Source organism: Saccopteryx bilineata, chromosome 3 (genome assembly GCF_036850765.1).
Source record: "Saccopteryx bilineata isolate mSacBil1 chromosome 3, mSacBil1_pri_phased_curated, whole genome shotgun sequence".
Lineage (NCBI taxonomy): Eukaryota > Metazoa > Chordata > Mammalia > Chiroptera > Emballonuridae > Saccopteryx > Saccopteryx bilineata.
In genome coordinates this window covers 214,813,150-214,839,384 of record NC_089492.1, presented here as the reverse complement: position 1 = coordinate 214,839,384, position 26,235 = coordinate 214,813,150, and the positions used below count along the sequence as shown (strand labels likewise).

General features: G+C 41.8%; 1 protein-coding gene across 3 annotated transcripts in view; it reads right to left on the bottom strand.

Moving 5' to 3' along the window:
* Window positions 1-26,235, bottom strand: part of LPAR3 (lysophosphatidic acid receptor 3) — an 88,323-nt gene that overhangs the window by 48,644 nt on the left and 13,444 nt on the right. The window contains exons 2-3 of one of the 3 annotated variants that reach the window (XM_066268774.1): window positions 3,438-3,636; window positions 1,975-2,731 (exon numbers count right to left, since the gene is read on the bottom strand). In XM_066268774.1, the coding sequence (XP_066124871.1) occupies window positions 1,975-2,710 (736 nt within the window). In that variant the 5' untranslated portion in view covers window positions 2,711-2,731; window positions 3,438-3,636. Of the gene's footprint in view, window positions 1-1,974; window positions 2,732-3,437; window positions 3,637-21,771; window positions 21,879-26,235 lie in introns of those variants that run through there. The other 2 variants (XM_066268775.1, XM_066268773.1) reach the window with 2 other exon arrangements.

The following is a 26,235-nucleotide window of genomic DNA, read 5'->3' as shown; positions in this document are numbered from 1 at the left end:
AACCCCAAAGGCCAACTGGTCACTCTTAGTTCCACCAGTAATAGCTTAAATAAATAGTACCTACCTCACAGAGTTGCCATAAGCATTAAAGTTAATATACATAAAATACTTAGGAGAATGTTTGACACATACTAAACATTACTTAACTATTTGTTAACTAAAATAAATCCTGAGTTGGGAATTATTATAAAAATCATATTCTGTATGTGCAGATCTCCAAGTCTTACTAGCTGTTTCAGGACTTAGGCATTGTGCTGGTTCCCATTCCACACCACATACAACCCACACCCTCTAATGTGAGTTGTTTTCCAATGTTTCATTCCATAATTCCTCTGCATTGGGACTTGACAGGAATATACTCCCGGCTCTCTCACCAACGGTCCCTGTTGCTGCAGTCACCACACATGCTGAGGAAAGGCCTCCTAATGTACGAGGCCTGTGAAACCACAAATGTTCTTGTCTGCCCACACGTCACAAATTCTACCTGTAACCCAGGACTGGGGTTGTGGGGGCAACAGGCCACCTACCACAGAGAAAACAAAATGAAGGGAATCTTCTTCACACAAATGTATCTTTTCGGTACGGGGTGCACAGGCAATGCAAACTTCTCAGGAGCCGTCCTAAAGTCTCTCCTCCCTTTCTTCATTTTACTTGGATGGGCTCTTGGCTACACTAATTTAGTCTTCTCAAGGTCACTGACATACTCCCACTCTGCTGAACCCAACAAGCTCACCAGGTGCTGTCACTCCCTTTCCCCCGGGGCTTCCCTCTCCTGGCTTCAAGGACACCGTATTCTCCTGGGTTTTCTGGCTGCTCCTTCTGGGGCCTCTTTGCTGGTTGATTCCTGCCTTCCCCTGCTCCTTACACTCATTCCTTGGTCCTCTTTTCTTCTCCATAATGAGCTCATCCAGTCTTGTGGTGTAAATACCACTTCCTACCTCAATGACTCTCCAATACATACAGCACTTAAATCCTGAACTCTAGATTCACATGTCCAACTGCCTACTCAGGGATTCCACAGAGCTGTCTAATCGAATCTTAAACTTAGTTTGTCCAAAACCAAACTCCTGACCCCCCTCCCACATCTCTCCCTCTTCTGTCTTCCCCATCTCAGTAAATAACACTCCCCACCTTCCCCTTCTCCTCTCGCCTTCCTTTATAACTTACCAGCCAGCAAATCCTATCAAGTCTACCTCTAGCAACACCCAGAATCTGACCGTAGCTCATCCCTCCCAACTGCCCTTGGGTCCCCACCGCTATTATCTCCACCGAGTACTGAAATACCCTCATAAGAAAGGCTCTTGCTTTTGCTCCGGTCCTACTGAAAACATCGGCCAGAGTGATGCCATTAAAACCCAGGTCAGATCACGTCACTCCTTTGTTCAAAGCCTTTCAATGGCTTCTCATCTCACTTACAAAAGCCAAAGTCCTTATGATAAGTGCACAGCCCTCCATAATGTGAGTTGCCCCACCCTACCCCCTCGGATCTCTGACCTCATCTCCTCTCCTTTCCCCTGTTCTCTCTACTCCAGCCACACTGGCCTCCTTCTCTTCAGGGCCCCATCTCACTGCACCTTCTGCACGGAGTGCCCTTCCCCAGACATATACATGCTTGGTTCCTTAACCACCGTCACGTCTCTGCTCAAAAGTCCCTCACAACACTTTTTAAAATTGCAAACTATACCTACTCAGCACTCCTCATTTCCCTCCCCTGCTTTATTTTTCCCAGTAAGATTCATCAATCTCTTATTATATAAATTCTATTATAAACTGTATTACAAAATTATTTAGTCTATCCCTATTAGAATACTCATTTTGCCTTGCCCTACTAGAGTATAAGCTCGAAGCAGGATTTATGTCTGTTCTTTGTTCATTGCTGCATTCCTATGACTTAGTAAGTACCTTGTATACAGTAGGTGCTCAATAAATATTTGCCGAATGAGTAAAAATAATGGATCACTGGGTTCCCCTTACCTAAGACAGTCATCACCGTCTTCATTAGCTTCATGGGTGTCCTCCGGCGGCTGATGGACCCACTTGTATGCGGAGACAAGACGTTGGTTTTCCTCTTGACGTACAAGTAGATACGCAAGTACACCACAACCATGATGAAGAAGGCCACGAGGTTGGACACTGTCCAGAAAATGAGGTAACTCCTGCTATAAATGGGGGCCAGGGAAGAGCAGGTAGAGATGTCACAGAGGCAATTCCAGCCCAACGTGGGGACCGCCCCCATAAAGATGGCAATGGCCCAGACAAACAGAATGAGCAATATCACCCTCTTTTTGGTCAGGTTGCTGTGGACCCGCATCCTCATGATTGACATGTGCCTCTCCACAGCAATAACCAGCAAATTGGTCAGGGAGGCCGTCAAGCTGGTATCCAGAAGTCCCTGGCGGAGAAACCAGCGGTGGACAGTCAACGTTTTTGAAACAGTGCCAGTGTTGAACATCAGAAATACATAGGCAATTCCAGCAAAGAAATCTGCAGCAGCTAGGTTAGCCAACAGGTAGTAGAAGGGGAAATGAAACTTTCTGTTTTTAATCACCGCCGCGATGACCAGAGAATTAGAAAAAAATATAAACACACAGAAAAAAGTTCCAACACATAAAACAATCTGAAGCTTCGTTTCTGTCCATTCATCAGGAGCGTCAGGGTTGCTCTTATTATAAAAAAAGTCCATATGCTTATCATAGTGACACTCATTCATTGTGGAGAAGAACTGAACATCCTAGAAAGAAATTTAAAGAAGAAACAAATATCATTCTTTGCAAAGTCAATAAACCACCAGCTAACATTGCAAAGACCTTGTCTGGCCAGCTCCTCTCAGCCCTTCTGGATCTCAGTAAATGTTCCTTGCTCCAGGACCCCAGCCCCTGACCTCCTGTCACAGCATTATCTCACATTGGTAACTGTTGTCTGTTTCCCAGGCTAGGTGCAAGCTCAGTGAGGGAGGGTATATGTTACCATTATAACCCCAGGACCCATTTTTCCTGGCTGCCTTGTGACAGGTACCTGCTGACTGCTGGCTGATTGACTGGCTGAATGAATCAATGAATAAACAAACATGGAGGCAGCAATGTCAGCAAATTTAAAAAGGCAAATATTCTGAACTGTGCAATATCCACTCTGTATTGGTAACAATTACAGCACAACATTTCAATGCTTTCTCCTGGTGGTATGCAGCCAATTTCTTATTTATGGGTTCTGTCCATTAATCAAAGGCAGGTTGGTAATGGCAGGCACATTCCTGTCAAGATAACGGTGTTGAGTTACTTTTCACATGACAAAACGGCCTCCCCAGGAGATCAGTTTTCTACCACTCTGATTCCACTCTTGACTCTCCTTTCACCATCTTTTGGTTTCAAGCTACAATGACAACACTCATTAAGATGTGGTACAGGGCTGGAGTCTGGTCTCCACACTCCTTCCTTAACCTTTTTGTGTACTTCTTTCTTATTCTCCTAACCAAACTGTACCAATGTGAATTTGTTTGCTGAGTTTTCCAACTCAATCACTTCGGGTCAATTTCCTTTTGTGGGCCCCTTCAACACAGCGGGAGGTGGAAGGACAGGCCTCCCTGGGCAGGACTGAGATCCAGAGTTTGGGCAGACATCCAAGGATATGAGAACATACCTGCCAAGTGAGAGCAAGTCCTCAGGACACATGTCTGAAAGTAGACCCCATATTGGGGTATCAGGCAAACAAAGAAAATACGAATATCAGGACAAGATCTCTTAGATCCCAGAGGCTCATGGACTGCCCATCCATCTATACATGGTAGGAGGACCGAGGTGTTCTGCCTCACAAGGGTCTGAGGATAGCCATGAACGGTCCTATCCAAGGAGACTGGAGTTGAAGGCCAGGAAATCTAGCTTCTGGGGAGAATAACCACGGACCCTTTCACAAGGAATGAGGCTGCAATGTAACTGCTGGAGATCCAGTAGGCTTGGGCAGTGCGCAGTTCACTGCTGGCAAAGAAGTGGCTCTAACAGCAACGCTTACCAGAAATCCCCAGCTTTTAAGGTTCTCGTAAATTCTCTAATCCAATACCACATACAGACTCAGGATAAACATATCAGATATCAACTTGAAGTAGTACAAGACGGAAATGAATCTTAGGCAGTCTTATTTTTAATTTACATTTTAATGATAAGATGATACTTTTAAATGAATTAGACACGGTCTCTCTGCCATAGCAAATGGAAGGTAAGAATATCACCTTACATGCTTAAAATAAACAAACTGAGAGTGGTCTCAGGAGACACATAGTTCTAGTGCCATTCAATTACAAAGTGGGGGCTCAATTTTAATAATGACAAAACAAAAATTAGTCACTTTCACAGACATTCACCAGTATTTAATTGCCAATATCATATAACTTCACATAGCAGGCCAAAATAGCTATGCTTTATTGTTATAATTTTCCCAAATGAAAAATGTAGACATATTTGATCATTTAATAGCTCTTAATATTCCAGTATATGAATATACCACTCTTTATTTAACTAATCCCTAAATGTTAGGCACTTAGGTTGTTTCCAATATTTTGCTTTCATAAGCAAGGGGACGTTCTTGTGTATTAATCTTCATACATCCTTGCCCAATTATTTCCTTAAGATTAATCCATAGATTTCAAGTTGATAAAGTAACAGAATGTAAATTTATCTAAAAGTTTCTGATACATACTGTCAAACTGCCCTTGAGACAGATTGTGTTTCTGATCCTAACTAGCAGCATATCAGAGTTGAGCAGAAAATACTAATCTAGTAAAATTTAATTTAAGTATCTAAGGAGAAAATTTAGCTTTCAACAATATTTAAAGTATATAGAAATTCAAGACAAAAAATCAAAGAATGACATGAGAAATTTTAATGATGCAATTACCGTGTCCCTTCACTAATAAAAACTAATAATGTATTTTACCTTGCTATATGCTCAGATACCTAAAAGAAACATATTTCTAATTTAAAATTACATTATCCGGCCCTGGCCGGATGGTTCAGTGGTAGAGCGTCGGCCTGGCATGTGGAAGTCCCGGGTTCGATTCCCGGCCAGGGCACACAGGAGAAGCGCCCATTTGCTTCTCCACCCCTCCTCCTCTCCTTCCTCTCTGTCTCTCTCTTCCCCTCCCGCAGCCAAGGCTCCATTGGAGCAAAAAGATGGCCCGGGCGCTGGGGATGGCTCCTTGGCCTCTGCCTCAGGCGCTAGAGTGGCTCTGGTCGCCACAGAGCAACGCCCCAGGTGGGCAGAACATCGCCTCCGGTGGGCGTGCCAGGTGGATCCCGGTTGGGCGCATGCGGGAGTCTGTCTGACTGCTTCCCTGTTTCCAGCTTCAGAAAAATACAAAAAAAGAAGAAAAAAAAAAAGAAAAAAAAGAAAAAAATTACATTATCCTTGATTAATTCATCAGCAATATCAAAATTAATAATATGTTGGGAAGATGTTGGAATTATAATACTACCAAGAATACCTTTAAAATTTCCTAGTTTCCTTTTGAAGAAGTCTTAACATTTTAGTTTGGGTTCATAAATTTGGTTGAAATTTATGAAAACTAAAACAGCACATTCTTTTTTTTTCTTTTCTTTAATGATTTTAATTTATCGTGTTTACATAGATTCTAGTGTCGCCCCAAATGCATCCCCCCTCCCCCGTATTTCCCTCAACATCTCCTTTGCCCCCCCTCCCCATTGAGCCCTCCCTCCTTCCCTTCAGGTTTATCCCATCCTATCATCCCCTTTCCCTCTGTCCTCTTTTCCTCTGGTCTCTTTGATCCCTCCTCTGTCTCAATTCTGTTCCTCAGTTCACATTGTTCATAGGATTCCTCAAATAAGTGAGGTCATATGATGTTTTTCTTTTTCTGCCTGGCTTATTTCACTTAACATAATAGCATCTTAGAAGAAAACATAGGCAGTAAGCTCTCCGACATCTCTCACAGCAATATATTTGCTGATTTATCTCCACAGGCAAGTGAAATAAAAGACAGGATAAACAAATAGGACTATATCAAACTAAAAAGCTTTTGCACAGCTAAAGACAATAAGAACAGAATAAAAAGACAAACTACACAATGGGAGAACATATTTGACAATATGTCTGATAAAGGGTTATTAACCAAAATTTATAAAGAACTTGTAAAACTCAACACCAGGAAGATAAACAATCCAATCAAAAAATGGGCAAAAGAAATGAATAGACACTTCTCCAAAGAGGACATACAGATGGCCAACAGGCATATGAAAAAATGCTCAACATCACTAATCATTAGAGAAATGCAAATTAAAACCATGAGATATCACCTTACACCAGTCAGAATGGCGCTCATCAACAAAACAACACATAATAAGTGCTGGTGAGGATGTGGAGAAAAGGGAACCCTCCTGCACTGTTGTAGATAATGCAGATTGCAGCCACTGTGGAAAACAATATGGAGATTCCTCAGAAAATTAAAAATAAAACTGCCTTTTGACCCAGGCACATTCTTAGATATATATTTTAACAAAAATTATCCTGAGACCAAGAAGTTTCATCTTACAACGTAGGGAAATCATGTAGCCAGAACTTCCCGCCAAGCAGCTTCCTACCTCTTGGCCTCAAATTCTACTTTTGAGCAAAATAGACAAAAATTAAAAAAATGGTAAAAAAAAAAAATTACACAGGAGAGAATATCATGCCACCATTGAAATTATTGATACATTTACTGTGAAGTTGTGGTAATATGAGAAAAAGCATATGACATTATTTTAATTACAAATTATTATACATGTATATATAAATGTATATATGTATATGTATATATATACCCATAAATATGGGAGGTGTCTTGACTATATTTTAAAGGTAAAGAAAAAAGTTAAGTGTAGCCCTGGCCAGTTGGCTCAGTGGTAGAACATCGGCCCTGTGTGTGGATGTCCCAGGTTCGATTCCCCATCAGGGCACACAGAAGAAGAAGAAGCACCTATCTGCTTCTCCACCCTTCCCCTTACCTCTTCTCTCCCTCTTTCTCTCCCTTTCCCTCCTGCATCTATGGCTCAATTGGTTCAAGTGCATCAGCCCAGGCACTGGGTATGGCTCCTTAGAGCCTCCACCCCAGGTGCTATAAATAGGTTGGTTGAGAGCATGGCCCCATATGGGCAAAGCATCAGTCCCAGGTAGGGCTTGCCAACTGGATCTTGGTCAGAGCACATGTAGGAATTTGTCTCCCTATCTCCCTTCCTCTCACTTGAGAAAGAAGAAAGAAGAAGAAAAAAGAAAGAAAGAAAGAAAAAGATAAAAAAGATGTGTAATATTAAGAATGGTGGCCCTGGCCAGATAGCTCTGTTTTTTAGAGCATCAGCCCAAAGTGCAGAGGTTGCTGGTTCAACCCCTGGTCAGGGCACATACAGGAACGGATTGCTGTTCCTTTCTCTCTCTCCCTTCCTCTCTGGCTAAAATCAATGAATTCTTTTAAAAATTAAAAAAAAGAATGGTGGAATTGTAGATCATTTTTTAAAAATTATTTCCAGATTTTCTGTTCCACAATTTCTGTAATAAATAAATAGACTTTTAAAGGCTACTTTATAAAAGTCTGTCTTAGGAGCACACATTCTACCTAAGTATTCTACCTTTCTCTGACAACTACAGTCTGAAACATCAAAATTAATATTCAAAGGAAAAGCCTCAAGGATTTACTTATGTTCATTATTACTACATTTACCATCAAAGCACATTTTCGAGTTTTTCAGTGATAATGAAAATAAATTGGTTTTCTACTTAAAGCTTCATGTAACGATAAAACTATTTATATGCTGACAACTAACCCAATCAGGACATTTTTCCCCCAACACTTCTATAAAAGATTTCCTAATGCAATCACCCCAGAGCTCCAAAAATGAATAACCAGAAGTTTTGTGAACTAGTCTTTTTTATTTTTTTTCTCCTTTGCCATCTGCCACCAAGGTTGTTGACAGTCCCCAGTACATATTAACTACAGATCACTGTATTTTCTTAGCTGGAAATTACCAAAAATGTTGGTGAACTTATAACAAATGATCAGATTTATCCTCTCTTGACCACTTTCATATCTTAAAACATGATTCTGTGATCCTAGCCTAAATATCCCCTTCACAGAGATAACTTCTCTGACCAAGCTGAAGTAACCCACACACCTGAAGTTATAAAACTCCTAGAAGAAAACACAGGCAGTAAACACTCTGGCATTTCTTTTAGCAATATCTTTTCAGATATGACTCCTTGGACAAGATCAATAGAAGAAAAATTAAAATAAATAAGACTACATCAAACTATAAAGATTTTGTACAGTGAAGGAAACCATAAACAAAACAAAACGACAACCCACAAAATGAGAGGAGAGATTTGCAACTGATCTATATCTAATAAGGGGTTAATAACTAAAATACACATATAAAAACTCATATAACATAACACAAAAAAACCTAAACAATTCAAATAAAAAATGGGCAGAGGACCTGAATAAACATTTCTCCAAAAGAGGACATACTGATGGCCAACAGACCTATGAAAGATGTTCAACATCACTAATCATCAGGGAAATTAAAACAACAATGATATATCACCTCACAACTGTCTGAATGGCTATCAATGATAAATCATCAAATAAGTTGCAGATGAAGATGTGGAGAAAATGGAACCCTCATAAACTATTGATGGGATTATAAACTGGTGCAACTACTATGGAAAATGGTATGGACATTTCTGAAAATATTAAAAATAGCTGCCATACAAACTAGCAATTCTACTTCTGGGTATTTATCCAAAGAAAACAAAAACACTAATTCGAAATGATATATGAACAACTATGTTCATTTCAACATTGCTCGTACTAGCCATGGATATGGAAGTATTCTAGATATTCATCAATAGATGAATGAATAAAGAAGTGGTATATATGTATCTATAATGGGATATTATTCTGCAATTAAAAAAATGAAATCTTACCATTTCAAACAACATGGAGTATTGTATTAAGAGTGTAGAGTGCTAAGTGAAATAAATTAGACAGAAAAAGACAAATACCATATGATTTTATTTATATGTGGAAACAAAAAATACCACTTTCAAAACAAATGAATAAACAAAACAATACAGAACCAAACCCATAGATACAAAGAACAAGCTCATGGTGGCCAAAAGAAGGGGGGTGGAATGTAACCCCACAGCTCTCATACCAGAGAGCCCTGTTGTATTTTCCCCAGAGCATCTACCACTTGTTACACATTTTCTTTTGAGTTTATGCATTTATAGTCCATCCCCCACCCTAGACCAGTCTGCTCCGGCACAACAGGCACCTGTCTTTTATGCTCCTGTCTATAGCATCAGCATTTGTGGAATGAATGAGTAAATCTCTGTCCTACACTATCTCTTCCCCTACTAATATGAAAAGGTTCAATTGAGTGCCTTTGCTGACTTACACATCACCCACTACATATGCTAAGTAGAGAACTCCTTCATTTATTAACTATGTGTTCTTGGGTTATTACTATCTCTACTTCATTATTACTACTATTTTTAATTGCTGATATTTGAGTGATCAATTTGTGCCCAGTGCCAGACTAAGCATTTTACATGAGTTATCTCACTTAATCCTTCCAGCAATGCTGTTGATACTTTTATCATAGATAGCTATTTTGCAGATGAGGACACTGAAGCACCCTTCTCTGAGGTCACACAACTAGTGCAGGGAAGACCCTGGATTCTACTCAGGCAGCTGTGCTCCCAGGCCCACATGCTTATCTACAACACTATGCTGTCTCTCCAAAGGGAATCAAAATATCAGGTAGACCACATCATACTTCAAATAGCTATAGAATTACCAAAATAGAATGACCATCAAATGACATTCAAATACCATATTGCACTATAAAAGGGGGTAGAGGTCATTCCAGGGGCCCCCAAACTTTTTACACAAAGGGCCAGTTCACTGTCCCTCAGACGGTTGGAGGGCCGCCACATACAGTGCTCCTCTCACTGACCACCAATGAAAGAGGTGCCCCTTCTAGAAGTGCGGCAGGGGGCCGGATAAATGGCCTCAGGGGGCCACATGCGGCCCTCGGCCATAGTTTGGGGATGCCTGTTCTAAACAGTCTTCAGGGTGTTTGTTTGTTTTGTTTTAAATGCCCTAGGAAGCACAGAAAAAGGCATTTTTCTGCAAACATATTTTCACATCTTATGATAATAGGCCACACAATATGGTCCACACCAAGACAACTTTAACATTGCTAAGCTTTAATTCTGCCAAATCCCAAGTTGGTTTTTTTTTATTTTTCTTTTCTTTTATACTAAAAGTATAGAGGGCTTGAATAGTTCTGACCCAGAAACAAAAGATGTTAAACTTTGGCGCTATTACCACAACTTCAAACTTTAATTTAAGACTTCATAAAATGATGGCTTAGAGAATTTATATGTGGAATCCAAATGAAAACTTCATGAGCAAAGCTCTCATTTAGACTCTCCCAAACTTGATTCTCTAAAAAAAAATGCCCCACCAGCCCAGAATGTGGAAACAATTATGAAAATTAAGACGTCTGAAAACCACTCGGGCAGCTTTATTTCTAGCTCCATCTTACAAGACGAGTTGCTGCTAGCCTTTCTGCTGGCTTTCAGTACACTCTCCCTTCCTCCCAGGAGGAATCAGGGTGTCGCCCAAACAAGCTCACTCGGTGCTGTGCGTGTTTTCTTTCCCCATGGTCCACAGATATCGACCAGTCCTCTCCTTTCTGGAATTTCCAGCCACGTGGGAGTTGGAGGCTAGGTATGCTCACAGCTGGGAAAGAGACCACTCCTGCATAAAAGCAATCATGCTTGCTCACTGGATTCCTTTTGATAATTCATGTTAATGGCAAAATCAGGAGAGCATGGGATATTTAAACACATGTGACCGCTGAGGTTCATTTCAAGCCATTAATTTCAGGGTCTTGGACTTGCCATTCCCTCTTCCCAGAAACTTCTTCCCGAGAAACTCAAAGGGCTTGTATCTCCACCTCACTCCTGCTCAAGTGTCACTTCATCAGAGATCCCGTCCCTGCCGCTCTCTAAAAGAGCCTCTCGCCGCCCCCCTGCACTTTTGCCCTTTAGTGCTGTACTTTTCCTCATCGCATTTCTTACTACTTGACGCTATCTCCTCTGGGGTGACAGTCCATCTCCCCATGGCTGAGGATGTCAGGGACATTGTGTTGTTACAGCACAGGCCTGTACCTGGAACAATGCCCAGCACGCAGCAGGCACTGAGTAAACACTTGTTAAATGTAGAACTAAATGGGAGTATCCTTGTGCATGTGTGCAAGCACGCACCCTAACCGTTTACCTACACTGAGCATTACTGCTTTCTTCTTCTGTATACTTTCTAACTTAAGTCTCACAACTCTTTCATTTCCCTCTAGAGACTTGGCTCCAGGCTTGCTGGCTGACAGGTGTGAGGAGGGATGTCTGCCACTCTTGAACAGTGGCTTCATCAGAGCAAACAACACCGGGTGATCTGGAGGGCAGTCCCACAATGAGACCTCTTCCTTGTCAGTACAGACATCGGACAATATTGCTCCTCAAGGAAATGTAACTTTAAAAGAGGGGGACTTAATGGCTAAAACTAGAATAATTTGAGCAATAAAATCAAAGCATTATAACCCAAAGTGTAAAATGAACATCCAAGAGTCCATAATAATATAAGTAAATGACTAAATAAAACAATAAATGAGAAATGAGAGGCAAATCACCCATGCAGAACTCCAAATAAATTATGTAGCTATAGCACCCTCAAGGAGGGGAACATCACTGCCACTCTTTAAATGTGCACAGTGACTTCCTCCAAAAGAGGACAGTATAAAAAGGTGGAGGAGGGGAGAGTCACTTTCAGTGGAGAAACTTAACAAACACAAGTTCAGCAAGGTGATGGAGATCATTAACAGTGGTAAGTTATATATGTTGTTAGTTCATAATTTTAACAGAATATGTTAAGAATGACATTTTCCACTGTTATCTCCCCCTACAACCCATAACCCCAGCCTGATCATGAGAAAAACCTCAGGCAAATTCCCGTTGGAAGACAATCTACAAAATTCCTAATTAGAACTCCTCAAAAACCATCAGTCATCAAAAACAAGGAAAATCTAAGATACTATCATGGTTAAGAGGAACCTACAAGACATAACATCTAAATATCATGTGTACCCTAGATCCTGGAACAGAAAAGGGACATTAGAGAAAAACTAAGGAAATCTGAATAAAGTATGAATGTAAGTAAATAATAATGTACCTACATTGGTTCATTATTGTAACAAATATACATTAATGTAAGATGCTACTAATAGGAGCAAATTGTGTGCAAAGTGGGGGGTATAATGTGGGAACTCTATACTATTTATTGCTCAGTGTTGGGCAGATAAAATATATTATGTTTACTTTGTTAAAGATGGCGCTGCCCACATGGAAGCCTGTCGCCCAGGTGATAATATTATTTGCCCTTCTTGCTTGGGATAGGCGTGATTATGTTAATATGTGTTGGGGAGGGCTTTCACACCAAAGATTTATTTATATATATATATTATATATATATATATATAATATATATATATATATATATTATATATATATATATAACAGGGACAGAGAGAGTCAGAGAGAGGGATAGATAGGAACGGAGAGAGATAAGAAGCATCAATCATCAGTTTTTCGTTGTGACACCTTAGTTGTTCATTGATTGCTTTCTCATATGTGCCTTGACCATGGGTGAAACTTCAGCAGACCAAGTAACCCCTTGCTCGAGCCAGCGACCTTGGGTCCAAGCTGGTGAGTTTTTTGCTCAAGCCAGATGAGCCCGTGCTCAAGCTGGCGACCTCCGGGTCTCGAACCTGGGTCCTGTGCATCCCAGTCCGATGCTCTATCCACTGTGCCACCGCCTGGTCAGGCTGTGCCAAAAGGTTTTCAAAGGAAGAGAGATCACGTTCCGGGGGAAGAGTGATTGTGTTCTAGGAGGAGGGCAGAGAGCAGGGAGGAGAGCAGAGAGAGAACACCTGGAGGAGAGGATAAGCAGTCAAGATGGCGGAGTGCTGAAGGAGAAGCCAGTTTGTGCAGAGTTTGTGCAGAGAGGAGGAGATGGGAAACAGAGGTGAATAAGGCTAGTGAGCTAGAAACTTTTGATTCTAGGAAACTCGGATAAGTCAGTAGCTGTGTGAACACTGAATAAGTGGGTTTTGGAGTCCAGTGAGTGTTTTTACTTGCCTGCCGGGTGCAAACTAGGATTAAAGGTAATGGCCCACCAGTTCTTGGCCCAGTCGTTTCATTACCGACTGTCCGAATCTAATGCGAACCTGCATGGGCCAGGCGGCTGTGATGGTGGCCATGGCTACTGGCTTTACACTGTTTTTCTGTTAATATAAAATTGTTCTATAAATAAATAATTTTAAAAAACCTTTAAGGCCCTGGACTCTTGGCTCAGTAGGTAGAGCATTGGCCCAGCATGCAGATATCCTGAGTTCAATCCCCAGTTAGGGCACACATAAGAAGTGACCATTTGCTTCTCCACCCCTTAATCCCCCTTTCTCTCTCTTTTTCTCTCTCACAGCTAGTGGCTTGATTGGTTCGAGCATTGGCCCTGGGCGCTGGGGATAGCTCATTTGATAAAAGCATCGGCCTCAGGTGCTGAGGACAGCTTGATTGATTCAAGCATCTGCCCCAGACAAAGGTTGCCAGGTGTATCTGGTTAAGGCACATGCAGGAGCCTGTCTCTCTCTCTTCCTTTCACTTAAAAAATTTTTTTTAAGATAGGGAGAAAGGATATTATCAACTCTACTATACTGCAGTAATTTACAAATAAATAAAGCCCCTCTTTCATAAGCAGTTACTTTACTCTTTGCTGTGGTAAAATACACAGAGGGTAGCAATGTGTTTGCGATTCAATTTAAAAAGAACATTGTTTGTATTTATAACTTGGAAGCCTCCTCTATTATTGGGTAAAGCTCCTATGCTTACTTTGGGGATGCCTGTTAAGTGTAGGTACCTGCTACCTTATCTTTTTTTTTTAATTATTTTTAATTATTTTTTTTTATTTTGTATTTTTCCAAAGCTGGAAACGGGGAGGCAGTCAGACAGACTCCCGCATGTGCCCAACCGGGATCCACCAGGCATGCCCACCAGGGGGCGATGCTCTGCCCATCTTGGGGTGTCGCTCTGCCGCAATCAGAGCCATTCTAGCGCCTGAGGTAGAGGCCACAGAGCCATCCTCAGCGCCCGGGCAAACTTTGCTCCAATGGAGCCGTGGCTGCGGGATGGGAAGAGAGAGACAGAGAGGAAGGAGAGGGGGAGGGGTGGAGAAGCAGATGGTCACTTCTCCTGTGTGCCCTGGCTGGGACTCAAACCCGGGACTCCTGCACACCAGGCTGACGCTCTACCACTGAGCCAACCAGCCAGGGCTGCTACCTTATCTTAATACACTAGATCATTTCTCTTGAGAAAGCTCAATTCAAACTTGCTGAAGATTCGTTACTTTGTTTCTTAAGAATGAATGGTAATCTCAGAACATGAAATTGTTCTGAGTAAGATACACTGTCCTCTTCATAGAAAGAGGTCTCCACAATACAGTGCCTCTACTTGGTAGTAAAGACAACAGCTATACAGAGAGGCAGGCACACACTGGGTGTGCTTGAGAAATGAGAAACTTCTGTGCCTCGAGTACACTTCAGCTCAGAGGTGGTGACACAAAAACTGCAGCCTGACCTTATAGGAATAAACAGGTTCCTGTGTCAGAGCACGTTGTGGAGCCCGTTAGGTAGGGAGGGCTGCCTGCTGTCAGTCAGCTGGTTCAATTACTGCTTCTTCTCTTTCCACTGAGTGGGTGGATTTATGGGAGGCCATGGTGTACACATACAGCTTCAACCCAAGGGCTTGTTTAGCAAACAAGTATAGTCAAATTTATTGTTCCCTAGATGTCACTGGTGACTGAAGACTATCTTAATCCTCTTGATTAAACAGGAAAGCAAACATGAAAACATACAGAACTAAAAACCAAATAAGAGGTGAGATCAAGATTTTATATGGATCAGCACATTCCTAGTTTGGTTGATGCAACATAAATATTTCATTGTGTTTACTTTTTCTTTTTTTCCCCTTTTTTTCTTTTTTTTTGACAGAGACAGAGAGAGTCAGAGAGAGGGACAGATAGGGACAGGCAGGCAGGAAGGGAGAGAGATGAGAAGCATCAAGTCTTCGCTGCGGCTCCTTAGTTTTTTATTGATTGCTTTCTCATATGTGCCTTGACAGGGGGCTCCAGCAGAGCGAGTGACCCCTTGCTCAAGCCAGTGATTTTGGGCTCAAGCCAGCGACCTTGGGCTTCAAGCCAGTGATCTTTAGGCTCAAGCCAGCGACCATGGAGTCATGTCTATGATCCCATGTTCAAGCCAGCGACCCCGCGCTCAACTCAAGCCAGTGCCCTCGGGGTTTCCTGAGTCCTCCGCATCCCAGTCCAGTGCTCTATCCACTGCATCACTGCCTGGTCAGGCTGTGTTTGCTTTTTCTATTATACAATTGATTTTTAGTTTTTTACTGAATTTATCAGGGTGACATTGGTTAATAAAATTCTATAGGTTTTAGGTGTAAAATTCTATCATATATCATCTATATATTGCATTGTGTTCGCCACCCCAATTACACAATTTTAATCTCATCTAATTCATTAGGCTAGAAAGATGACAGATAGATTTTGTCCTTTGACCCTCTTCAAAGTAAAGATGCTAATCAAAATTAATAAGATGTATAAATAATATAACTGCACATGTTCTAATATATAGGAAACAATTCTTAGACCAGTGGTTCTCAACCTGTGGGTCGAACTCCGGCGGGGGTCGAACGACCAAAACACAGGGGTCACCTATGTATTTCCGATGGCTTTAGGCAACCCCTGTGTTTTGGTAGTTCGAACTCCGGTGGGGTCGTGACCCACAGGTTGAGAATCGCTGCCTTAGAGTATTGTGTAATCATATGTCAGCAGCTTTGAAGGAGGTGAAAATAACTATTTAAAGAGATAGTCTTCTTGTACAAAGAATGTTGTCACTTGGTAAAAATGTTTTTTGAGAAATTTCAAAGTGTTTGCTCACAGCAAATGACTTGCCATAAGAAGAAAATTAGATCTCTTCATGTTGTAAAATTGAGAATAAAATTTAGTTCCAAACTGTCCTAACGTAACCGTGGTGTTGCATTCCCTTGCTCGTTCCACTTCATGACCCCACATCCTGCCTCTGGCTCTGACAATGTTCAAGAGCTTCTTACTCTACTTGGTTTGTTCAAAATAATGCCCCGCCCCTGTCACCAGCGACAGGTCAGTAGTGATCTGTAGTGATCCCTCCACGCTTCTGAACACCACACCAGCCCAGATCAGTGCCTGACTGAATCCAGAAACTCTACACAGCAAGGGAAATCATATTTTCAAAGCATGCGGCTGTAGTGGAAAACAGTTGTTTTAATCAAGGCTTCAGAGATTGGAAAGAAGGGGGTGTTATTGCTAAACAAACAAGTCAGAGGGTCCCTGCAAAAATTCTACACTCATCAGGAAGCAGGTTCATCACAAACGCGGGAGGCTCACAGCCTGCCCCATCATCCTGCCTCCCTCTCCCACCCAGGGCCAGACTGGTAGTAAAACAGCATGTCTGTGTAAAGACAGCCAGCTCGCGGATATGCATGTGAAAGGCACAGAAGGGCTGTGCCTGATCTCATCACGGGTCCGCCAGCTCCACTGCAACCTTCTCCCTTATGCTGTCTGTGGGACAGCACGACAGGCTTTGCCTGGCTGCTCTGGGTTGGCTCCTTTCGGCAGCCTCTCCTACTCCCTCCCCTGGTCTTTCTGGTTTCAGGGGTGATAACTGCTCTTTGCTGTTTCTAGCTCTGGGGTGCTGCAGCTGCACTGTCTCTTGCAGGTTTACATGAACTCTGCCCTCCACCAGTTACCAAGTTACCATCCCCACTCCAATCACCAGTTTGACTGGATGATCTGTTTCCTGTGGAACTCTGAGTAATACAGATGTCATTTAAAGCACATTGTAATACAGCAAAAAGTGTAATTCACAAGGTTTTAGTATGATATGAATTTTCTTAAATCTTTTAATAAAATCTAGATCAGGGTCCCCAAACTTTTTACACAGGGGGCCAGTTCACTGTCCCTCAGACTGTTGGAGGGCCGGACTATAAAAAAAAAAACTATGAACAAATCCCCATGCACACTGCACATATCTTATTTTAAAGTAAAAAAACAAAACGGGAACAAATACAATATTTAAAATAAAGAACAAGTAAATTTAAATCAACAAACTGACCAGTATTTCAATGGGAACTATGGGCCTGCTTTTGGCTAATGAGATGGTCAATGTGCTCCTCTCACTGACCACCAATGAAAGAGGTGCCTCTTCTGGAAGTGCAGCGGGGGCCAGATAATTGGCCTCAGGGGGCTGCATGCAGCCCGCGGGCCGTAGTTTGGGGACCCCTGATCTATAATAGATCATATAACATTTTCTGATTATCAACATAAGTCCTCTTTCTGGCATGGACCATGTTGGGCAAATGAGTGTGTAAAACTTTTATTTTTTGAGTTTGCTCACTTTTTGTGTTAAAAAATTGTGCTAGGCCCTGGCCGGTTGGCTCAGCAGTAGAGCATCGGCCTGGCATGTGGAAGTCCCAGGTTCGATTCCCAGTCAGGGCACACAGGAAAAGCTCCCATCTGCTTTTCCACCCTTCCCCCTCTCCTTTCTCTCTATCTCTCTCTTCCCCTCCTGCAGCCAAGGCTCCACTGGAGCAAAGTTGGCCCAGGCACTGAGGGTGGCTCTATGGCAGGGGTCTCAAACTCGTGGCCCGCGGGCCGCATGCGGCCCGCCAAACAATTTTGTGCGGCCAGCAGACTAATCCACCAAGTTCAAAATATTTTGGATAAAATTAAGTAAGCCTAGGGGCCTACTTGTATTTTTCATTTCTCTAGCATCCTAGCTAGATATTAGCTTAGTTAACAGAAGTTGTGATGCGAACTACAGTTTCTGGTCGTTTTGTGACACTGAGTAAACTGTATGTACGATTGTGCTTGTTGTACTGATTTTTTTTTTTGTTTTCAACCGCAGTGAGAAAAGTGTTGCGTAACAGTTGCCTTTTGTAGACCTAGTGCGGCCTGCCAAACGGCTGTGATCTTGCTCTGCGGTCTACATGCTGAGTTGAGTTTGAGACCCCTGCTCTATGGCATCCGTCACAGGCACTAGAATGGCTCCGATTGCAACAGAGCAACACCCCAGAGAGGCCAAGCATCGCCCCCTAGTGAGCATGCCGGGTGGATCCCAGTCAGGCACATGCGGGAGTCTGTCCGTCTGCCTCCCCACCCCCACCACCAACCCCGCGTCTTACTTCAGAAAAATACAAAAAAAAAAAAAAGGTGTTGGGCAGCACCAGTTATGTGATTTGTGAAATTGTAAATTACCTTCCTGCTTGGGAAGGGCCATTGTCTTGCTAATGTTTGCTGGAGGAGAGGTTTTCCGGCCAGAAAGTTTTGAAAAGAGAGAAGGAGAAGAGGCAGAGGGAGAGAAGCCATATTTTGCAGGGAGAGCAGAGAGATTGCAGTGCTGAAGAAAGAAGCCAGTTTGTGCAGAGAGAGAGAAAGTATGCAGATGGGGAACCAGAGGTGAGGGGCTTTGGTGAGCCCTACTGAGACTGGTGAGGCCTTTGATTCTAGGAGAAACTGGAGAAGATTCTCCTGGTTATGGAACTGGAGAATGTGTCAGGGTTTGTGAGCTCTGAATGAATGAAAAGTATTTCCCCTGTGTGTCTGCTCATCAGCTGGTGCAAGACTTGAATAAAGGAATGGCCCACCATTTTTTGGCCCCACTGTTTCTTTACTGTCTGCCTGAATCCAATGGGAACCTGCATGTGCATGGTCGTGATGGCTGCAACTACTGACCAGTAGCACAATTCTTTTGATGCCCTCCACGTCCACTTACACATACCAGAACCCTAGTAAATTTTTCTACATACAGAGATTCAATGAATGAGTGGCTTACCCACAGTTATTAGAATTAGACAAAACAAAGATGACTGCCCCGGATTCCAGCAGATCCCAGCACAGTGCAGTCTCAGGATCAGTTCCAACTCTCTCTCTTTGTGTGCCTAGTCTTGTTCATCATGGAAATAAATGACATTAATTTAGTGTTAATGTGTGCCTAAGGATAAACCAGGCTTGACACAGACACCACAGATAAGGAAGTAGGGGACTTTCCTTACCAGGCCTGTGAGGAGGGCACGGGGGACAGTAATGACAACCTGAGCCATGGGCACTGCAGCCTGATGTGAGGCAAAGCAACACTGACTTAGCTACAAGGGCTGCATCTCACTGGGCACCACTGACACATGCTCCTGAGTGGCATTTCCAGTGCAGGGCTAGCTGTGGGGGATGTTGGGTAAATGCCGCTCTCCCGAAAGCTCTGTAATCTACAGCCCTGGTGGAGATGCTATAAATGCAATAGGTCTCTAGACCCTGAGGACACAAGCCAGACATAGTCCCTGAGTAGACAAAAAAGCTTGGAGGCTCAGAGCACTGAGGGAGGGCTCAGGAGTAAGCTTGTCCCTGTTGCATCCATAGCCTCATTTTAATGCAACATTCTTCGCCTCTGCTCCTCCACCTGATCCTTCTGATGAATACGAACATCACAGCAATCCAAGAGCTGGAATCTATGCAAATCTATACAACCAGAACTTTCATCGTGCACTCATTGATTCTCCTAAAGTGGTTTTTCTCTACTAAACTCAGACTCTCTTTTAGCTACTGGGGGAGGGGACAATCCCCTGATTTTGCACTGTAGAAGCATTCCCTGCTCAGTGTCAGCCTTTACCTCCTTAGCTTCTTAAGGGCTAGAAGAGTCTCTTACTCATGTTTGGGCACCTGATGCCCAACATAGGGGCATGCAGTCGATGGACAACAAATACTGATTCACATGTTGGTGAGTTTCAGTTAGCTGACTGGAAGCAGAGGAGACAAAAACTTGATCACACTATATTGAGTAACACTTGGGTAATATGGAAGTAGAAAGAAAGTATAGTCTATTCTCTTAAGGAATTTGGCTGATACATTCTTGGAACCTGTGTATGGCATTCAACAACATACTTATTAAATATTTATTTGTCTTAACCTCACTTCTAAATCTGTTGGCAGCAGAACTGGTATCCTTCTGTCTCCCTGTTCTTTTTTGAAACAAAAGCACAGAAACTTGCTTATAATTGGCACAAAATACAAATGTGTTCTAAATTATTGAATAATTCACAAATCCTGTTTCCAGTCCTCTTTTTCTTTGGCTTCACTGTGGAAAGTGACAACAGTTATTCTTGAAACTCCTCTCCCAAGCCTCTGTGACTCTACCCTCTCCTGGACCTTGTCCCACCATACTCAGTATTTACGTCTGTCTCCTGTGCTTCCATCAGCCGAAGTCTACTCCAGACTCAGTTCTCAGCCTTCTCTTTTTTCTTCTACGTTTTCTTCCACTAGAACTACTAGAGCATAAACTATGACCTCTATGCGATGACTCTTCAATAATAATCTCAAGCCCTGACACCTCTCATGTCCTCTCTCTTTCATGTTAAGTGACCAATTGCCTTCCAAATAGACAAGAAAAAAGTCAACATGAGGGTAGCAGGTATGCAGGTTAGAACTCTCAATCTCCCTCAGTTCTGCTGCTGGAGATGATGAGGCCACAAAAAGAAATAAAGTTTCAAGTTTAAACACCAGGTTTTAAATGAAAGGGACTAAAATGGTGTTTTAAACAACCGGTATCCCTAGTTGTTTAGAGCAGTGGTCCCCAACCCCTGGGCCATGGACCGGTATCGGTCTGTGGGCCATTTGGTACCGGTCCGCAGAGAAAGAATAAGTAACTTACGTTATTTCCGTTTTATTTATATTTAAGTCTGAACAATGTTTTATTTTTTAAAAATGACCAGATTCCCTCTGTTACATCTGTCTGAGACTCACTCTTTTTTTTTTTTTTTTTTTTTTTTTTTTTTAATTTTATTTTTTTAATGGGGTGAGACTCACTCTTGATGCTTGTCTTGGTCACGTGATACATTTATCCGTCCCACCCTGAAGGCCAGTCCGTGAAAATATTTTCTGACATTAAACCAGTCCGTGGCCCAAAAAAGGTTGGGGACCACTGGTTTATAGTATATCATTCACAAACTGGCAAAGAGGTTTGGAATTGGAGAGGCTTCATCACACTCACCCTGGTCAGGACCTTCAGTGCTCCCTGTTCTCGGTGCTTTTCCTGGGCTCAGGATGGATGATCGACCTCTCTTCCCTGATGCCCCCCTGGGTCCTGACTGCTGTAGTGTTCCAGGGCTTTAAAGATGCTCCTTCCTCAGCACACTTGTGGATTCTAACTCAGTCCCAAACCTGGCTGTGTGGTTTCTGGACTTCCCTTAAGAATGAGTTTCAGCCTCTTTTCACGTGAACTTCCCCTTGTTAACTGACCACACAACCAGCCTCTGAACCTCGGGCTGATAAAAGGTCCCAGCCCAGATTCCATTTCCTAAGAAATCCCATGTGTGGTGTGACACTGAGCTCAGCTGTCCTTCCAACTCATTAACAATTGTATGTTGTATATTGCAACTTCTCTTGTAATTATATTTTGTATCATTATTTAGCTTTATGTTCTATGGCACAGACTCCTAAATTGTGTTTTCCTTTCCTTATCAAGTAACAAACTCCATTTACTAGATTTCATAGCTAAGGTGACCACAAGAATAGGTGCTTACCAACCGAAGGTGAGCATAACTGAAGTGCGCCACTCCCAGGTCGGCCCTAAAACAATGAGCGTGCACTCCTCCGTGTTCCTTTGTCTTCCTGCAAGTTGGATCACAAACAGACCTGCAATCCAGCATTCATCGCTAAGACAAGGCAAGACCCCAGAAGCATGACTCAAAGTATACATGAACTAGTTTCCATCAATGAGGAGATAAGTATAGACATCATGAATAAGCACTTACAAATGTTTACAGCAACTTGACAGTGCTGTAAACACAAGTGGATGGTCACGGGGAGAGAAACCAGAGGCAATGGGCTTGGGCACACTGCAAATAAAGAAACCAGTCTCCTCAGCCGTAAGAAATGATGACATCGGATCATTTACAACAAAGTGGATGGACCTTGATAACATTATACTGAGCGAAATAAGTAAATCAGAAAAAACTAAGAACTATATGATTCCATATATAGGTGGAATAAAATGAGACTCAGAGACATGGATAAGAGTGTGGGGGTTACAGGGTGGGGGGGAGGAGAGGGAGGGGGTTGGGGGAGGGGAAGGGCACAAAAAAAACCAGTTAGAAGGTGACTTTGGGTGATGAGAATGCAGCATAATCAAATGTCAAAATAACCTAGAGATGTTTTCTCTGAACATATGTACCCTGATTTATCAATGTCACCCCATTAAAATTAATTTAAAAAAAAAAAAGAAACCAGTCTTTAAGCAATGAGAGTGCAGAAGCAGGGCCCTTGCAGATGGTGGAGAAACAAGACATACAGAACCCTTTGAACCTGAACCACTTACCTCAGGGCTGTTAACAAGAGAAAAATAAACTTTTGTTTGTGTTTTCTTCAAGTCACGTGTTTTGGGGCCTCTTGGCCTAAGAAGCTTGCAGCTTCGGTGAGGGTGTTGAGAAGAAACAATACGGGAGCGCATGGGGCTCCCCCTTGAAGCTTTGAGCAAGGCATTACAAGAAAGAGAGGAACCCAGACCAGAACTGTTTCTAAGTTTGTAAGCAAAAGTGGAAAAGAACAGATAGCACCCAGAAACTGGGGGCCTTGGAAGATTAGAGAAGTTAACTGCTTCTATAACTACAAATAGCAAGAAGAGCATCACTGCTTACATCCTCTCAAAGGGCCTCTCAATAAGATGTTGCCACAGAACAAAGGGAACACAGACATACGGTAAATATTAGAGTAAGGGTACAGCTTAGTCCGGGTTTTAGATGACCTCAAGGCAGAGACCACTAAAGAGGGGAAGAAAGAGGTAGGCCAAGCAGAGAAGTTGGGAAATAAGGAATGCTTATAAGAACTGCACCAGGCAGCCACACTGTGGACCACTTTATAGGTCTAAACAGGTTGCCTAAGGCCAGTCACAGGCAGTGTCTGACATTGGCCTGCACCAGAGTCCCTCCAGAGTCCCAGAGCCAACATACCCATGGGCCAGCTTCAGACAACATCAGAGCAGAATCCAATAAGCTTCACAAGAGGCATATCCAAAGGGAGATGTCAGCAGGCACCAGACCCTGCTTAGGTGAATTCTGCAACACATGGTCAGCACCTGCACAGCAACTTGCAAGTCATGATCAGGATTAAGCCTCACAGTCAGCTAGCCTGAGGGTTGATCCTAGGCCAAACGAGCCAAAAGCAATCAAGAATAAATTACAACAGAGGGCTCACATAACCTACACAAGTGAAATTTTTGGAGCACCCAACTCAGGTGATCAAGGAGATAGCAACACTGGGTTCCACAGGACAACTACTACATAAGGCCACCTACTAAGATTAGGAGTCATAATAGACACACCTAATACATAGAAACAAACACAAAGAAGCAGTCAAAATGGGGAGACAAAGAAGCAGACCCTAAATGAAAGAATAGGAAAATCTCTAGAAAAAGAGCCAAATGATATGGAAGCAAACAACTTATCAAATATAGAATTCAGAGAAATGGTTATAAGAATGCTCAAAGAACTTAGTGATAATAATAAGGAACTTAATAAGAACTACAACAGCATGAAAAAGGACATAGAAACCATAAAAAAGAACCAGTAAGAAATGAAGAATACAGTATCTGAAATGAGGAATACACTGGAAAGAATAAACTGTAGGATGGATGAAACAGAGGATCAAATCAGATTTGGAAGACAAGCTAGAAAAAAAAACATACCCAATCAGAACAGCTAAAGAGAAAAGAGAATTAAAAAGAAAAATAAGGATAGCTTAAGGGACCTTTGGGACAACATGAAGAATAATGACATCTGCATCATAGGGTTACCACAGAAGGAAAAGAGAGAGAGCAAGGGATCAAGAACCTATGTGAAGAAATAATAACCAAAAACTTTCCTAACCTGGTGAAGGAAAAAGACAAAAGTCCAGGAAACTGAGAGTTCCAAATAAGATGAACCCCAAAAGACCCACACCAAGATACATCATAATAAAAATGGAAAAGGTTAAAGACAGAGAAAGAATCTTAAAGGTAGTAAGAGAAAGACAATTAGTTGCCTACAAGGGAGCTCCCATAAGACTGTCAGCTGATTTTTCAACAGAAACATTTCAGGTCAGAAGGGAGAGGCATGAAATAATGATAAAAAGCAAGGACCTATAACCAAGACTACTGTACCCAGAAAAAGTATCAATTAAAATTAAAGGAGAAATAAACAGCTTCCCAGAGAAGAAAGAGCTAAATGAGTTTGTTACCACCAAACCAGTATTACAAGAAATGTTAAAGGGCCTGAGAAAAAGAAGGAGAAGGGGAAGAAGAAGGGGGAGGGGGGAAAGAAGAAGAAGGAGAAAAAACAGAGGACCATAGTTTTATAAATAAAATGGAAATAAATATATACCTATCAATAATCACTTTAATGTAAATGGCTTAAATGGTCCAATCAAAAGACATAGAGTATCTGAATGGATAAGAAAGCAAGACCCATATATATGCTGTCTACAAAAGACTCACCTAAGAATAAAAGATACACACAGACTAAAAGTAAAGGAATAGAAAAAGTATTCCATGCAAATGGAAAGGAGAAATATCTGGGGTAGCAATACTTATTATTGACAAATATATCTGACAAAACAAACTGTAAAACAAAGACTCTAGTAAGAGACAAAGAAGAATACCATGTAATGATAAAAGGAGCAATGTAAAAGGGGATATACCCTTATAAACATTTAGGCACTCAACATTAGAGCATCTAAATATGTAAAGCAAATCTTGATAGACATAAAGGGAGAGATTAACAATAATACAGTCATAGTAGAAGATTTTAACTGCCATTCCTATCCCTGGATAGATCATCCAGTCAGAAAATCAAGAAGGAAATGGTGGCCATAAATGACAGTAAACAAGCTAACTTTAATTGATATCTTTAAAGCATTTCACCTCAAAGCAGCAATATATACATTCTTTGCAAGTACACATGGAACATTTTCTATGATAGACCACATGTTAGGACACAAAATAAGTCTCAGTAAATTTAGGAAGACTGAAATCATATCAAGCATTTTCTCTGACCATAATGGTATGAAACTAGAAATCAATCACAAAGAAGAAACTGAAAAACACACCAAAACATGGAATTTAAATAACATGTTACTAAACAATGAATGAACTAACAATAATATAAAAAATAAAATAAAAAGATATCTTGAAAGAAATAAAAATAAGAACACAACCACTCAAAATCTATGGGGCACAGCAAAAGCAGTCCTAACAGAGTAATTCATAGCATTACAGGGCTACCTCAAGGAACAAGAAAAATCTGAAATAGCTTAACTTTAAAGAACTTTGATAAAGAACTACAAAAAAAGCCCAAAGTAAGTAGAAGGAAACAAATAATAGAGATCAGAGCAGAAATAAATGAAATAGAATAAAAAATACCAATGAAACCAAGAGCTGGTTCTTTGAAAAGATTAATAAGATTGACAAGCCCTTAACCCAGCAGTTCTCAACCTGTGGGTTGCGACCCCAGCGGGGGTCGAACGACCAAAACACAGGGGTCGCCTAAAGCCAACGGAAATACATAGGCGACCCCTGTGTTTTGGTCGTTCGACCCCCATCGGGGTCGCGACCCACAGGTTGAGAACCGCTGCTTTAACCAGACTAATGAAGAAAAAAAGAGAGAGTCCCCCCCCCAAAAATAAAATAAGAAATAAAAGAGGAAAGGTAAAAACTGACACCAAAGATACACAATGGGTTTAAGAAAGTACTTCGAACAACCATATGCCATCAAATTGGACCATCTGGATGAAATAGATAAATTCCTAGAAACGTACAATCTTTCAAAACTGAATCAGGAAGAATCAGAGAATCTTAGTAGACAGATTACAACTAGTGAAACTGAAGCAGTAATCAAAAATCTCCCAGCAAACAAAAGTCCTGGACCAGAAGGCTTCACAGGTGAGTCTTATCAAACAGTCCTTTTCAATCTATTTCCAAAAATTCAAAGCTCATTTTATGAGGCCAGCATTATCCT